Consider the following 16725-nt stretch of genomic DNA (forward strand, 5'->3'; position numbering starts at 1 on the left):
GGAGGCACGGGAAGTACATAGGCGGATAGAAACGGAGCAAATGATAAGGCAAATGCACGAACAACAACTTCAAAATTTTGCACATATTATGCAGAGTATGATATCCGAAGCTATTGGGGGATCTCGTGGCCCAGAATTGTTACCATCATAGGTAATAAAAATATTTAATATTGATTAGTAACAATTGAACCATTCAAAAATATATGAATAAATGCATCCTTTTAATTAATATCTTTTTTTTAATAGATGACGACTATAATGGCAGAGATTATGCAATGAAATGTAAATGATCCACTAAATACAAAAGGAAATGATGCTACACCTCGACCATCAATAGTTGTGTAAATGCTATTGTGTTGTGTTTTGGGATATGCACATTTTTGTAAAAGAATTTTGTACCCGTTACTAATATGATGGTGTTTTGGGGTAAACAGATTTTTGTAAAAGAAGTTCGTACTTGTTATTGATATGGTGGTATCTTGGGATATGTAGATTTTTATAAATGAATTTCTTATTGATTTTATGAATTGAAAGATTAAATATGAATGTTTTGTTGATTAATCTATTGGTATTTTAATTTTTTTGTTGAATGTTTTGTATTGATTATGAAAAATTAGGAATTCAAAAGATTTTGTAAAAAAATATTTGAAAAATAGAATGATATAGGAGGTTCATTGGGGAAACATTGGGGAAACATGAATGATTTTAAACCATTGCTAATGGTGGCAAAAAAAAAGACGAATACGCTCGTCCCCAGCGCCCTCGCCAACCCGTCCCAGGGCTAACACAGAAGAGGTAAATCATGGGCGGCTACTAGCCTTTGGAATAGTGACTAGCACATAAGGGAGGCATTAACCTCGGCTTTGCCGAGATTCGAACTTCATATCTCATAGTGGCAACACCTCATGTGCTAGTCACTAGACCCATTCGAGAGGACAATTTAAACCATTGCTAATACACTTATCAGAAGTGGTAAATAACCGATCCAGGTAAACCAATTTAGAAGCAGCTTAATAATCGCTCCTAAACATGATATGTAGGAGCGATTACAAACTACTGCTGAATTACTTCCGGAGTGATTACAAACCACTCCATTATTTAACTTTAGAATCAGTTTAATATCCGCTTCTACTACCTACCAATTGGAATGGTCATTAACCACATTTGTAGTAGTTAACAAGTGTGATTAGCAGTAGCATCAAATTGCATTTGGATCGGTTAAGGACCGCTGGTATTACAGCCCATTAAGGCGGTTGATAATTGCTTCTATAGAGACATCAGTAACGATTGTTCTATTTTCACCACTGGTTGCTATAATCAATGCCATTGATTGTAGGAGCGCAGACTATTGGATTGATGAAGTAATCAATTCAAAAGCTTTAGGATCGGTTGAAAACCAATTCTATAGTTTGTTAAAACCGCACCTATAAACATTTTTTTTATAATGTCATATCCGTTAAAGGATTGAATATCTTTTATACTATAGTCTACTTCTAATATCAAAATATATATATATATCATTTAATTAGGTATTTATGACATATATTGAATATTAAAATTTTTTCTATATTTTGTTTTATTCAGGTTGGATATTAAATTTTCTATCTAATTAAAGAGAAATGATCAAAAAGATACCTTAGCAAGAAAGAGACAACGGGTCTGTATTTACTTACAAATCACAATGGGTTTAAAATTTGAAAGCCTGTTAACACCACCAGCTATCAAATATGTGATAATGGTCAAAAACAAATATTAGATTGCATTTATAGAATAGCTCAAAATATTATATCAAATTTAATGATATATAAATATTCATTAACTTTTTTCTAGTAGTAATTTTTATTTGCTTTTTGAGTCTTAGAAAGAACAAAAAAAATTATGGCAATTATGTATTCTGATTAATTAATTATCTAAGTCTCTTTCCTCAAATACTCTCATTTTTTCATTTAATAATTAAGTTTAATTAAAATTTAATTAAATGTTAAAAATAGAAAACAAAAAGATATAATTGAATATTAAAAAGTAGTAATAATAAGTAAAAATTTAAATATATAATAAATATTAAAAACACTTAATGTTGTGCCTCTGACATTATCAAACATGAAAAACAAAATAATGAGAAAGGAAAATAAAATAAAATTTAGATGAATGGTCATAAACATTCATTATACCGGGATCAACAATAATATTTTTAATAAGTTTAACTTGTTCATATGCTAATTAACCTAATATTTTAATTTGTGTAATTATTTTATCTTCAATTCACAAGAGAAAATGAGAGACATTTATCTATAACTTCCACATGGCAATGACTCATATCAATTAGAAAGGTGAAAATTCAACAAACACCATGTGATCTCCATGTGATGAGGATTGGTTAGTCAATAATAATAAAATTCATTTTATTACTATCATATTTTTTTCTAAAATTCTTTTAGTTTCAGAATTGATAAAAAAAAAAAGGTTCCTAATTCATTAGCTACTTGATTGTAGGCTCTTGTGTTTGTATCATTATGTTTCAATTGGACAATTCATTATGTCTCAATTTTTTAGATATAAAATGTTTTTTAAAAAAAAAATAAAAAATAGGATGCTTCTTGAATAATAACAAAAATAAGGGATGGCAGATTGCCAGATTGGGTTGTTAAATGTAACCTCACGATAAATTCCACTTAAACAGATCAAATATAATGAAAATGTTTGTTACAAAAGCCTCAAAACCGGGGTCCCCTACGCATCTTTGCCAACGCAAAACCAACCTCTTTGTTTGGTTCACAATCCGTTTCGCTCCTTTCTTTGTTCTTCTCTCTCTTCCTCTCTCTCTCGCCACCTTTTTTTCCTCCCTCGTTCCGCTCCTTTTCCACCGTTCTCCACGCAAAACCTAACCCCTTCCGATCGAGATCCACATGCCCCAGTAGCCCACAATGGCCGGGAGGAACCACTGCGCTCCCTCCGCCGCCGCCTTCTTCCTCCTCTTCCGCTTCCTCTTCTGCTTACTCGCGCTGGATCTGCTCTGCCAATGCCGCGGCGCCTCCTCGCCCGACGCCCCGGCCATGTCCGAGCTGGGGAGGTCCCTGTCGGGGGTTCCTTCCAGCTGGAAGCCCCAGCAAGATCCCTGCAGTTGGGACGGCGTTACCTGCTCCGGTGGCCGCGTCACCTCCATCAATCTCGTCTCCCGCGGCGTCTCCGGGAGCCTCTCTCCTGCACTCGGTGATCTCACCTCCCTCACGTCCCTTCAGCTGCAGCGCAACAGCATCTCCGGTCCTCTCCCTCGCCTCAGCAAGCTCTCCTCGCTCCAGAACATATTCCTCGACGGCAACGCCTTCGATTCTATCCCGGACGGATTTTTCAGCGGACTCTCCTCCCTCCAGAAGATATCCTTTGACGATCTTCCTCTCGCCCCGTGGAACCTCTCCCAGGACATCGCTTCTGCTGCTGGACTCGTCGAGTTATCCGCCTCCAACGCTTCCCTCACGGGGTCGATTCCCGACTTCCTTGGCTCCCTGTCGAGCCTCGGCATCCTCCGGCTCTCTTACAACCAGCTCACTGGCAGCCTCCCGAGCTCCTTTGCCGGCTCCGTCCTCGAGCAACTCTTCCTTAACAACCAGCAGTCTCGCGACAAGATCTCTGGCCGAATTGACGTCATTGGGGCAATGCCCCGGCTCACCATGGTCTGGCTCCAGTCCAACAGTTTCACGGGGCCGATACCTGATCTGTCCAACCTCACGGTCCTTGAATCCTTCAATGTCCGTGACAACTCCCTCACCGGCGTTGTGCCGCAGTCTCTAGCTGCCTGCATTTCGCTTAAAAATGTGACCCTCTCCAACAACATGCTGCAGGGCCCTTTCCCACAGTTCGCCAGCAAATCTGTTGTTGAAGACGTCAACAAGGGAAACAATTTCTGTAGCTCGGATGGTAGCCCATGTGATACTCGGGTTGCGACACTGTTAGCAGTGGCTGAGGGGTTTGGGTACCCGGCTGTGCTTGCCAAGTCATGGCAGGGGAATGATCCTTGCAGTAGCAACTGGTTGGGTGTCACCTGCGACCTACAGAAAAGCATCATCGTGCTCAACTTTGGGAATCAACATTTTGGCGGGTACATATCTCCTGCCTTTGGCAACTTCACCTCTCTGCGTCAGCTGTTATTAAGCAACAATAATCTCACCGGAACAATCCCTGACAACTTGGCTCAGATCCCTACTCTCCAGCAATTAGATGTCACTAATAATGACCTCAGTGGGAATGTGCCAAAATTTCTCAGCTCTGTTATGCTTAAAACTGATGGAAATCCCAATCTTGGTAAAGACCCTGGCTCAGGAGGTGGAAGCTCTTCTCCAACAAGTGGGACACCTAGTTCTCCATCTTCTGTCGACAAACCGTCAACCGGGTCGAACAATGCTACCATGATTGTGGGTATCATCATAGCCGTGGTGGTTCTTGTTGCTTGTTCAGTAGTACTCTTAGTGCATCACCGCAAGAAGAAGAACAAGAAAAAATTTGGACTTGTCCCAACTAGGACACCACCAAACGAGCCTATAGTGATCGACATGAATGCGAATGGTGGAGGATTGAGTATGCTGTATACCCAAAGCAGTACTGAGAGTGCAAATGCATACCTTGGTGAACATCAAAGCTTGCAAATGTCTATTCAAGCACTGAAAAAGGCCACAAATAATTTCAGTGAGGATTCTATATTGGGCAAGGGTGGTTTTGGAATCGTGTACAAAGGGGATCTCGGTGGAACACTAATTGCTGTGAAGAGGAGTATATCTGACTTGATGGGTCAAAAGGGTCAACAAGAGTTCAAAGCAGAGATTGATGTTCTTAGGAAGGTTAGGCATCGGAACTTGGTTGCACTTCTTGGATATTGTGATGATAGCCTAGAAAGACTTTTGGTGTATGAATTCATGCCGGGGGGTACACTGGGGCAACACTTGTTTGAATGGGAGAGTAGAAATGAACCACCACTTACTTGGAAGCAGCGGCTAGCGATTTCTTTGGATGTTGCTAGAGGTATTGAGTACTTGCACAGCTTGGCCCAAGAGAGTTTCATTCACAGAGATTTGAAACCTTCTAACATACTACTAGACAAAGATTTGAGGGCCAAAGTTTCTGATTTTGGGTTGGTAAAGCTTGCAACAGACAACAAAAAGTCCATGATCACACGGTTAGCAGGGACTTTTGGATATCTTGCACCTGAATATGCAAGTAAGTGGATTGTTTTACTTTTTAGCAAATATTTTGTCTTTTAAATTATAAATTTGTAAATTGAGCCCTTCACTAATTTAACATTGAGGATTTCAAATGTCAGCCAACTTTTTTTATTTTTTTAACATTTATCATTTAAATGCTCATTTTCGGTCTTTACATGCAAAGTACATGAGTTTGTGACTTCATATTTTTGAACTATAAATATACAAATCGAAGTTTTTTACTTACGTGTTAATATCTTAATCTTTTGAGTTTGTTAAAATGATATCTTATTTTAGTTCCACACGGAGAATTGCAATGATGTGGGGTTGGGGTTAGATGAATGAATATCTTATTTTGCCTAATGACCTAACAAGTTGTTGTTCAATTCTTTTGTTTGAGCAGGTTGTAACACATAGCTGTTAGAGCTTACCTAATTTTAAACATCATTAACTGTTTGAAAATGATTGGCTACGTGATGGGGGAGAAATTTTTGAACATCCCATGTACTGTCAGTTAATTGTTGATTCTAGCGTATGATTGAATCTTCAAATATTGCCTGAATTGTGACACCTTGGCTTAGCTAATGTGAGAGAGGCTTAGGCGACAAAACTGCCATTATTTTGGACTTGAAAGCATTTTGTTCCACTAGTGAAACGTAACAAGTTTATGGGTAAACTCATCATTTTGCATTTGTTGGAACATCTATTTGAACATCATCTGAGTTTAGCCCCATATAGGAGGTTTATAGGTCTACATGAGCCAACTATTATCAACTTGTTTAAGCATTTTGAGCTACATATTAGATAATCATTTAGTAAAAATTTACTTTTTGTCCAAAAGTGGATATCAAAGTACCATTTGATTCGATTATACCATTTCAAATTCAAGGTAAAACAAAGAAGCTCTTAGTTTACTTTGTTGATGTTCAAAAACTTTATCTGGAATAACCTTGAAGATTGTGTGATGTTACATTTTTCATCTTATAGGAAGAAATGCTCTATTATATTAGTCTAAATCTATTGGGAAATGTACAAATGGATGTATGGGAAATTAAAAACATAGTCGACAAATGCTTACACTAATTTTAGTTAAAATCAACTAAATTGTTGTAGCATTGTAACGTGATATTTATTCCTCTGTAATGATTTATTCTATTGGTACAAAACTTGATTATGGATTGCATCACATTTTTCCTCCTAATTTTTAAAAGTATACCCGTGCCCTCTTTATTCTTCCATTATGAACTCTTTATGGGGCCCAAGTAAAAGAGACAATCTTTTAGCTCAACTTTTTGAAAAGTGATTGGCTAATATAGTATCATAGAAAGAGTTGTGTTCATCCACTCACATATAAGGAGTATTAAGATTATTGATACCCTTTTTCACTCATTAATTTTGACATAGTTGTTGCTCAAGATTTTGGATAAGTGTCAACGAGTCAAATTTAATTCACTGTCAATAAGTCAACTTGATTATGGATGTTCCGTTGCCAACATACACAAGAAAGTTGGATATGGTACTCTTGGAGAACTACATCATAGTAGCATAGTTAGGCAAGCATATTAACAAGAATTGTCTCCCAATGTTTCATCATACACTAATAGAAATGTCTCTGGCTAGTAGCTACAGTGATAAAGAAGATTCCTTTTGCTTTGGTTAACAAAAAAACAGATTCTAAATTGTCTTAGTTGGTTTGAAAGTATCTTGATAAGAGGATTGGAATAAAAACGTTTTATTCAAGTTTCCGTCTGCACTTGTGCCTTGTGGTTGAGTTTTGGTTCAACAATTAGATTGGCACATGAATTTTGAACACGCCATCATACATTTTCCTCTACTTAGCCATCCTTGACAATTCAATCTTTCAAGTTGACTTAAATGCAAGAGTTATCTTGATAAGAGGATTGGAATAAAAAGGTCTTATTCAAGTTTCCCTCTGCACTTGTTACTTGTGGTTGAGTTTTGGTTCAACAGTTGGATTGGCACATGAATTTTGAACCTGCCGTGGCGCCATCACACATTGTCCACTAAAATTTGAGATACAAGAACTTAGCCATCCTTGAGTTTAGATTTGGTTTCTTAAGAGTCAATTCAATCTTTCAAGTTGACTTAAAAGCAAGAGTTCGATGACCCTTTTTTGTACTGTTATTCTATTTTTCTAAAAGGAAAAAAATAGCTAATGTAGTAAATCTTATTGATGATGTTACTGGTGTTGAACTTAGGTTGTTGTAACCCTATACATATTGATAAAATCTACATGAGCAAGAATTGATTGATATTTAGACTGATTCTTGCAGAAATTAATCACTCTTAGAAGTTTGGACTCCCTTTATAGCAAGTTTTGGACAATTCTTGTTGTTGAACCAAAGCCCAGTTTCTAAATTTTTAAAGTTCTTTGCCTTTATTTCAATATTTACTGACCTGAGCTTCTGCATTTTAACAGCCACCGGAAAAGTCTCCACGAAGGTTGATGTCTATGCATTTGGTGTTATATTAATGGAGATAATTACTGGAAGAAAGGTGCTAGATGAGTCACTCCCTCCTGATGACAGTCATCTTGTGTCATTGTTTCGCAGAGGGTTTAATCATGAGAAAAACAAATTTTTAAATTCCATGGCGGACCGAGTCCTTGAACTTGATGATGAGGCTTGGAAGAGTCTAATAGAAGTTGCAGACTTGGCTTGGCACTGCACAGGTCGTGAACCCTACCAGAGGCCTGATATGAGTCACGCAGTCAATAGGCTTGCTCCTCTAGTAGAGGTATGGCAACCTAGTACAGCCTGTGACGTGGGCAATGACGATGACTCGATTTATAGTCTGACCGAAAGACTCGAGAGATGGCAACATGATGCCACTGTGACCGGGTCATTTGGTTATACTTTCAAATGAAGTCGAAACATCAATTCTGATTAGAAGCTTCACAAGGGCTTCTTTTGCAACATCCTGGCAACTAGTGTCTAGTTGTTTTGGGAGCACTTGAGTGGTTTGTATCATAAGCAGCTTTACAATGATCAAAAGTGGAGGCAATTGATACGAGTCGGAGCTGTTATGCGAGCACCGCAACATCCAGTCTCATGTGTGTGAAGTCATGCTAAACTGCCATGAACATTCGACTTGTGGGTTTTCTCCTGAATCTTGTTATTTGGAGTTGGACTTAAGTCATATAATTTTCCTCTCTACATTGTTCTTTAGTTTTCCAGTATCTGGCTATTCTGGTTGGTTTCATAACATTGCTGTACATTACACGATTATCCGATCCAGTTCTTGTATTGGTTCTTGTTGTACTAGATAGATTCCCTTTGTTAATTTTGCAACTAATAACATATCCAGTTCTTTATTCAAAGTATATGCACATGTAAATTGTTTTTCTTCTAAGGAGAAAGTTGGGCATCGAGGAGAAAAGATTGCTTCATCCTTCCTGTTTAACAGAGCCGGTTTCTTCTTATCAGACTGAATGATTAGATAATATATTTATAGAACTTTTACAAGTGTATTTTAAATAAATCACTTTAAAAGGGAAGCAGAGGACGTTCATTTGACTTTTTATTTTTTTATTTTTTCAAGTAGGATCTAATGAGATGTTGATATATAGCAAAATAATTAATTGTTTTTTCTTTTTGAAAAAGAATGAAAGAATAGTTTGTTTCTCTTTGATTTTTTAAATAAGTAAAATAAATTTATAAAAAATTGTTTTTAAAAATTAGATTTAAGTTTTATCATTGTATTCGAACAATATTTTTTTTTCGATTTAAAATCATACAAAAATATCCAGAAATTTCTTGACGATGTGCGAATTAAATACTATACTATTAGTACCGATTTTTATTGGACATAAATTAAATATTTAAAATAAATAAATAAATAATTACTAGTTTTGATTCCAATAAAATTAATCAGCGCTGTTAAGAACGGGAAGATTGAGGAATACTGCCGCCGTCTCTCGCCATTGTGTTGTCCGTCGCAGGCTTTCGATCGATTGAGCAAGTCACTGGCCACCCGAGAAGCCCTTGCCTCGAGATGGACGGCGGAGTCTCCGGCGGAGGCGGCGGGCCGGCTCCTTTTCTGCTGAAGACGTATGAAATGGTCGACGATGCCTCCACAAACGACATCGTGTCCTGGAGTGCTACCAATGCGAGCTTCGTGGTCTGGAATCATACGGAATTCGCCGCTCGCCTCCTCCCAACCTACTTCAAGCACAACAATTTCTCTAGCTTCATCCGACAGCTCAATACCTATGTACGAATAGGAAACCCTCGCCCTAATTCCATCTTGTTTATTCTGTGAATGATGCGAGTATCCAACCTTAGTTTTTTTTTTTCACTTTAATTCTTTGACATAGTTATCTGCAATAGCTCTACAAGATTTTAGGGAAATCGCTCAGTATTTTAGAGAAAAATTGAATCTTGATATGTAGGGATTCAGGAAGATTGACCCGGAGCGGTGGGAGTTCTCAAATGACGACTTCGTCAAAGGGAAAAAGCACCTGCTGAAGAGCATCCATCGTCGCAAGCCCATCCACAGCCATAGCCATCCTCCGGGCGGTGCCTTTTCTGACGCAGAGAGGACGGCGCTGGAAGAGGAGATTGAGCGGCTTAACAGGGAAAAGGCGAGCCTCGAGGCTAGTCTATTCAAATTCCAGCTGCAGCAATCTGGGACCCTAATTCAGTTGGAGGATCTTGAACGCAGGGTGGTGGACATGGAGCAGCGGCAGCGGAAAATGGTTGCTTTCCTGCAACGTGCCATGAAAAACCCTCAACTCATGGAGAGTCTGGTGAAGATGGCCTCAACTGCAGCGATAGATGTCTCAGTCATTAATAAGAAACGGAGATTGCCATTAGATAGGGATTATTGCCAAGATTGTTCGGAGAACAGCTTTTGTGATGATCATAGCAGCATTACCAAGTCTGACACTGGGTTCATACTCGATCAAGATTTCTGTGATAAGCTAAAGATAGGATTGTGCTCAGCTATTCAGGCAGGTGACAATGTGGTAGTCGTCAGTAATCAGCACTTTGATGTTGCTCCTGGCAACCCTCAGGTAATGCAAATTGACTGTGACCAGGAGATGCTGGACTACCCCCCGCAGGTATCTGAGACACTACAGCTTTGTGACACTGAGGCACATGTTTGTGCATCAAAGAAGGATTTGTTTGCTAGGTCATTTGATGAAGATGGTCTCCTTCCATGCCGTTTGAGTCTAACACTTTCATCAACTGCATTGGAAATTGATGGTGGTAAGTGTTCAACAACACCTCAGCTGGTTGATCAAGGGTCAGACAGTAATGATACAAGGATTCCTGATGCTGATGGTCTCACATCTTCTACCCAAAGAGATAATGATCTTACAGTTGCCAGCATTCAGAGTATGGCTGATGATTCTGCTGATGCTGAAGTTGTGTCTTTCAAAGAGGCTGGACCTACTACTAATGATGCATCCTCGGCCACTTCAGGTGGAGCGAATGATATATTTTGGCAACAATTCTTAACTGAAAGGCCAGGTTCAGTGGACGCAGATTCCTTAGGTTCAGACTCCATTAATTTCCAAAATAATGAACAGATGCCAGGAAATGATGATGTAGGTGCTGGCAAAAATGAAATGGAGCAACTAAAACTTTAACTTGCATCTGCCTTTCTGGTACCATGCCTTCTGTGTAAGATCTTTCAATCTACTTCTGAGTCATATGCTTTATCTGCTTAAATTTTAAGCATGATTGAGTGGTATTTTCCTTGTAAATTAACTAGCATTTAACAGATGCTTTAGAAACTATTTACAGAAGTTGTGGTTATTGGTTTATGAACATCTTTTATACCATGTATACAATTTAGGAATGCATTTTAAAAGTGCTTTAATATTCTTGATTCAATCATGTATGAGGATTTCCATGGTAGCAAGTCGGTTAACTTTGCTTGTGATATTTTTTTCTTCTATTTCAAAATTCAAGTTAATCGTATGTGATATTCTTCTCATTAGATCTTCTTCTCTCTGCATACTACGTTGACTTGCTAATTTACTGGCATTTCTGTAGAAGTCCTCATTTTTTTTCCAATATATGTATGAATTGAATAATATCTCTTCTCCATGTTTAAGCGTTTTTTTATTAAGCTTTTCTTAGGAATATGCTTGTAGATGTATTTTCCTGTGTTTGTTTAAATTGGTAAATTTAGGTCATTTGTAAAATTAGATATTCATATTCTTGACCATCTAGATCACACCATTGCAAGTAGGATCATTAGTAAGTTTATGTTCAAGCTGTTTTGTTTACTTTCACGAGCTTGTTTATTAAAAAACTTATTGAGCTCAAGCTAAGCTTGAGGTTTTAGTGAGCTCAACTAGTATAATTTAGTTAAAACATTGCTTCAATAATGAAACTTATATGATTGTCTCATTTTTAGCATATAAATAAATTTTAAATTATAAAATGGTAAGATATCTGAAATAATAGACAGAAATAGTCATAAGTATATTTATATTTTACTTTTTGTACATTTGAATAAAATCCTAAAGAAAGAAGAACATACTTGAGCCGTAGATCTAAAAAACTTTTCACCAAATGACTTTTTGTTAATGTAGAAGAGTTTGAAACATATACTGACACTGTTGGGATCAATTGAGCCATATAAATTATTCATGAATTTTATTTATAAACATTGGTGAGCATATTCACTAGTCTTCATACTTGTTTATTTTATTATATCAAATGAATATAGGCAAGCTCTTATTGGGCATTAGAGGGCGATGACAGGTCTATAGGGTTTAGAGGAAGGGCTAGTGGATATTTTTAAGCAATAGACCATGACTTGTTGAACTAGGACTAGGTGAGGTATTCCTCACTCAAACAACTCATCATGATCATTTCTCATTTTCACTTGAGCAACCAATTTATACAGAGGGAAATTGTTTCAACCTCCAATCTCTTCCTTCTTGGTTAAGTGGAGACCATAGCTTCATTCTTTCTTCTCATTCAAATGGCGAGAGGTACAGTTCCACATGGCTATAGAAGTAAAAAATCAAAGGAAAAGAAAAGGAGCATGAAACATCATCTCCAACATGAACCACCATTCAAATTAAGACCACCATAGGCAGCAATAGGGACATATGATTGTGATGGAAGCATCAACGTGCAAACTCAGTGGCAAACATCCAGTTCTTTAATATATGGTATTACGGTGGATGACCGGAACCTGATGATCATCATAGAAGTGAGCAGATAAGTGTCTTCCTCTTCTTCCCTCCTTGTCTTTCTTCTCTTCCTCACCATCCTCATGAGTGGTGTGGACTAAAGGTACCAAGATATGGTACATTGGTCGACACTGAAAGCGAACTGTTCAATCCAGAGGCCAATACATCAGAACAGAAACCAATGCCCTATTGTTCAGTTTTACCCTACCTAGCCCAGCTTGCATGAAAGAAATTCAATACCAAACAACAACAACAAAAACAAAAACATGATTTGCACAAAATAAAATCGCATACCAAATCATTAAAATTAAAGAAATAGATAGGCAAAGTGCACTTTAGAACTCCATATCCTTGACTATGATGGTCAAACATTTTTTTTCTAAGCTGTAAAAGTTGCACAAGTTATATTTGAATTTTAAAATTTATTGATAATTTATGTTTAGGGTAATTGCATTAATCCTCAAATGCGTCCATTAGATTGCCTATTTATCAAAAATTTTATTTAGTTTTTATCTGATTTTCTCATTTAACTTTATGTTTACCTTTTATGTTGCAAATTACTATTAGCTATGCTCCTTAGACTTACCACTGCTAACTTTTTAGGCAAGGGAAAAAAGTTCTATAGTAATAGGTTCTTTTAGTAAGAATGATGGTTTTCTTACCTTTGACATGTATTTTTCTTTTAGTTTTATGGTTGTAATAACTTGAAAGAGTTCTACAATTAACACAATTATTATGAGTCTTCTGTTTATTAATTTTTTTCCATAACATGGCTGACAAGACCAGTTAAACAAGACTTATACAGCGGCTCAATTGACTATTTCTTTATGAAAATTTGCTGGATATATTGAACCGATCTGTAGCATGATATCAATGGGAATAAACATTTTTCTGTACTTTTCTTTTTCAGCGTCGTTATGTTTCATTTTAGTTCAAGGTATGCTGTGGGGTTACTAAAAGTAGGTTACTCTATGTTCGATTGGCCAATCATGATAAGCGCTGCTTCTTCAACTTTTGTTATTCATTGCTCTTTGCATTTTTCTTAGATATTTCCTGTACTTCTGTGTGTAGACCCGGCCCGGCCTGGATCCGGCCCGGCCTAGGTCTGTAACTGGGTCAACGAGCCGGTTGCCCGTTGCCCCGGTTCGCTGAGCCGAATCGGAACCCTCCCGACAAGTTGTTGGGCCGGTTCCGGTTCCATAAGTCAAAAATCGGTGGACTGCCGATTAATCGCCGGTTCGGCCCGCCGGTTCACCTAAAAAAAGCCCATTGGAAACCGGTGGTTCCTAGCTGTTGGAACTGCTGGTTAACCGACAGTTCCTAGCCATTGAGGGAGGGGTGGGGGATTTTTTTAGGTATTTTTTTTAACGGTTAAGATCATTTGATCAATGACTATGATTTAGTATCCGTTACTATCCAAGCTCTATAAATAAAGAGTTGATTTGATCATTTTCACACACATTTTCTCTACTCTTAATCTCAATTTCGTATTCTCTATACGTTTTCATTTTCATTTCTATGCACTTTCGTTTTTAATTTTCAATTACAATGGAATAGGCTGTGGAGATGCATCATCTCGACTTTGGAAGGGAAAAGGAAATAGTGAATCGACGCGAGAACTCTAACATTCAATCCACCGATGATAAGATCGAGCACCTTCCGAATCCGACACCTAAAACACAATGAAGTACCGATTCAATTACTTCTAAGGTTCAGGAAATTCCTCCTCTAAAATCTTCTATTTTCACTAAACATTTTAAGAAAGTCACTTTTCTGTCGGGAGAATTGCGTGAAAAATGTAAGTACTACAATGATTCCTATACATTCCAAGTCAGCGGCGACTATGGGTCATTGAAACGACATGTACAAACGAAGCACCCGACGGAATATGGACTTGACCGTTCTCAAACACAATTATCTATATTTTCTTCAACTGGCGGTAGTACTAATTTTGATTTATTTTTATATTCGGATAATAAATTAAAAGAATCATTAGCTAAATTTATTTCCGTAAAACATCTTTCTTTTAGTTTTGAATCTAAATGCACATTTAAAGATTTTTGTAAAACATCTCTTAATTCATGTGCTAAACGTGTTCTAAAATGCACATTTGAAGATTTTTGTAAAAAATCTCTTAATTTATGTGCTAAACGTGTTCTTAGGAGTATACTTACTCGTGCAATTAAAAAATTAATAAAATAAGGAAAAAGTAAGTTAATTGATGAATTTAGTAAATTAGATAATAAAATTTCTTTATGTTCCGATATTTGGAGTGATCATTGGCAAAAACATTCGTATATGGCTGTGACTTGCCATTGGATCGATAATTCTTGGAATCTCAAAAAAGATTGTTAGCTTATAGAGTTTTTTATGAATCACATAATGCTCATAATATCACACAATTATTATGCTTAATTTTAGAAGAACATGGATTAACTCGTAAAATATTTTCAATATCATTAGATAATGCTAATTTCAATACCGTTTGTATAGATGATCTAAAATTTGTTTGTAACATATTATTGTTGGTTTATTTTTTCATATTCGTTGTGTATGCCATGTTTTAAATTTATCTGTTCAAGATGGATTAAAAATTTTATAAAATTATATTAAACCAATTAGAATTGCAATTTCTTATTTATGATCGGATCCATCTATAATGAAACAATGAGATAGGTTTTGTAAAACTAATGGAATAAGACCTAAAAAATTTTCACGTGATGTACCAACATGTTAGAATTCAACATACAAATTATTACAAGATTCATTTCAATATAAAGAATTATTATATTCATTTTTTGCACAAAATATTAATACTAATATATATTTATTTTCACAACAATGGAATATTTGTAGTAGTATTTGTAAAATTTTAAAAGTATTTAATGATTCAATCGAATAACTTTCCGGTGTTTATTATCCACTGCTCAATTAGTTTTAGATTTTTTTTCTAATATAGTATTAGTTTTAAATGAATATATGTGAATTTTTATCTTCTTTGCATATGAGCTATGAAAATCAAATGGGAAAAATATTTTTATTTTATTTCTAAAATTTATTTAATTGTATTGGTTTTAGATCAAAGATTTAAATTAGAAGTTTTATAAGAAATGTTAATTTTAAATTATGACACTTTAATTCCAATTAAAGATTCTTTTTCTCCCGATCCAATTAATATTATATATAATGTTAGAATTTTTATTTATATGATATTTATAATCAATATTATATAAAATATGGAACATAAACTAATATTTCTGAAATACAACAAACTAGTAGTAATTTAAAACTTATAAAAACACAACTTTTATTAAAAGAACAGAAGAAACGTCCACGAGGATCCTCAAGTTCACACAGAAATTTGAGAATTATTTTACGACTTCTTTTGATTTTAATGAAGCAGATAGCAAAAATTTCGATATCTTAAAATGGTGGTCATAGAAGGCTCAAAGATTTTTCGTTCTCTCCGTGATCGTCAAAGAAATTTTAGCTTGTCTAGTGTTTGCTGTGGAGCGGGCGTTTAGTGCCGGTGGCAACATATTAGACCAACGACGATCAACTTTATCTCCCGACTCATTGGAAGCCCAAGCATGACTCGACGATTGGACCTGAACCTAGAAAAGAATCCAAAGAATACAATTTTCAGATGACGAAGTTGAAGATTTTGATACCGAAGCAACAAATATAACAGGAATAGGAAATGGAAGCGAGTGACAACACCACTTTCAAATGTAAAAGGGTAAAAATGTAAAAGAACTTCGTGGACTTTGATTCCCCTATACCCTAGGGTGCGTTTGGTTCAAGTCATCATGTATAACCTTGGTTATGTGATTACCAGGTAATCACATAACCAAGGTTATAGGGAATAAAACATAACCAAATGTTGTTTGGTTCAACTTAGGTAATGCAACAAAAACTTATTTGTTTGAAGGTTTTAATGAATACCCTACTTTAATATTTTACCGTATTACCCTCAGTTACAAAACTAACTATACATAATATTATTATTATTATTATTATTTATTTATTTTTTAATATTTTTTACTTTTCTTTTTCTTGTATATTTTTTTACTTTTTTATGTGTTTTTTTTTATTTTTTAATGTTGTTATATTATTTATATTTATATTTTTTATTTTTTTACATTTTTTTAATTTTATTTTTTATTTATTTATTTTATTTTTAAAATTTTTAAATTTTTAAAATTTTTTTTAATTTTTTAAAATTTTTAATTTTTTTTTAAATTTTTTAAAAAAAAATAAAATTTTGAATTTTTTTTAAAATTTTTTAAATTTTTTTAACATTTTTAAAATTTTTAAATTTTTTTTTTTTTTAAAATTATTTATTTTTTTAAAAAA

The 16725-nt window shown here is 35.6% G+C and overlaps 2 protein-coding genes across 2 annotated transcripts; both read left to right on the forward strand.

Moving 5' to 3' along the window:
* Positions 1-2742: 2742 nt before the first annotated feature.
* LOC122005367 (receptor-like kinase TMK4) lies at positions 2743-8578 on the forward strand. Its single transcript, XM_042560391.1, has 2 exons — positions 2743-5208; positions 7633-8578. The coding sequence occupies exons 1-2, from the start codon at positions 2925-2927 to the stop codon at positions 8076-8078; spliced, it is 2730 nt and encodes a 909-aa protein (XP_042416325.1). The 5' UTR covers positions 2743-2924; the 3' UTR covers positions 8079-8578.
* Positions 8579-9071: 493 nt separating this feature from the next.
* Positions 9072-11102, forward strand: LOC122005368 (heat stress transcription factor A-5-like). Its single transcript, XM_042560392.1, has 2 exons — positions 9072-9425; positions 9604-11102. The coding sequence occupies exons 1-2, from the start codon at positions 9207-9209 to the stop codon at positions 10804-10806; spliced, it is 1422 nt and encodes a 473-aa protein (XP_042416326.1). The 5' UTR covers positions 9072-9206; the 3' UTR covers positions 10807-11102.
* Positions 11103-16725: the final 5623 nt, after the last annotated feature.

The sequence above is a fragment of the Zingiber officinale genome, chromosome 7B, assembly GCF_018446385.1.
Source record: "Zingiber officinale cultivar Zhangliang chromosome 7B, Zo_v1.1, whole genome shotgun sequence".
NCBI lineage: Eukaryota > Viridiplantae > Streptophyta > Magnoliopsida > Zingiberales > Zingiberaceae > Zingiber > Zingiber officinale.

What these genes read in the sequence shown, in the direction of transcription:
- LOC122005368 (XM_042560392.1), top strand. Translation starts at nt 9,207, where the DNA reads ATGGACGGCGGAGTCTCCGGCGGAGGCGGCGGGCCGGCTCCTTTTCTG. An exon ending in TCCGACAGCTCAATACCTAT is followed by an intron (nt 9,426 to 9,603) that starts GTACGAATAGGA and finishes CTTGATATGTAG; the next exon opens with GGATTCAGGAAGATTGACCC.
- LOC122005367 (XM_042560391.1), top strand. Translation starts at nt 2,925, where the DNA reads ATGGCCGGGAGGAACCACTGCGCTCCCTCCGCCGCCGCCTTCTTCCTC. An exon ending in TCTTGCACCTGAATATGCAA is followed by an intron (nt 5,209 to 7,632) that starts GTAAGTGGATTG and finishes GCATTTTAACAG; the next exon opens with CCACCGGAAAAGTCTCCACG.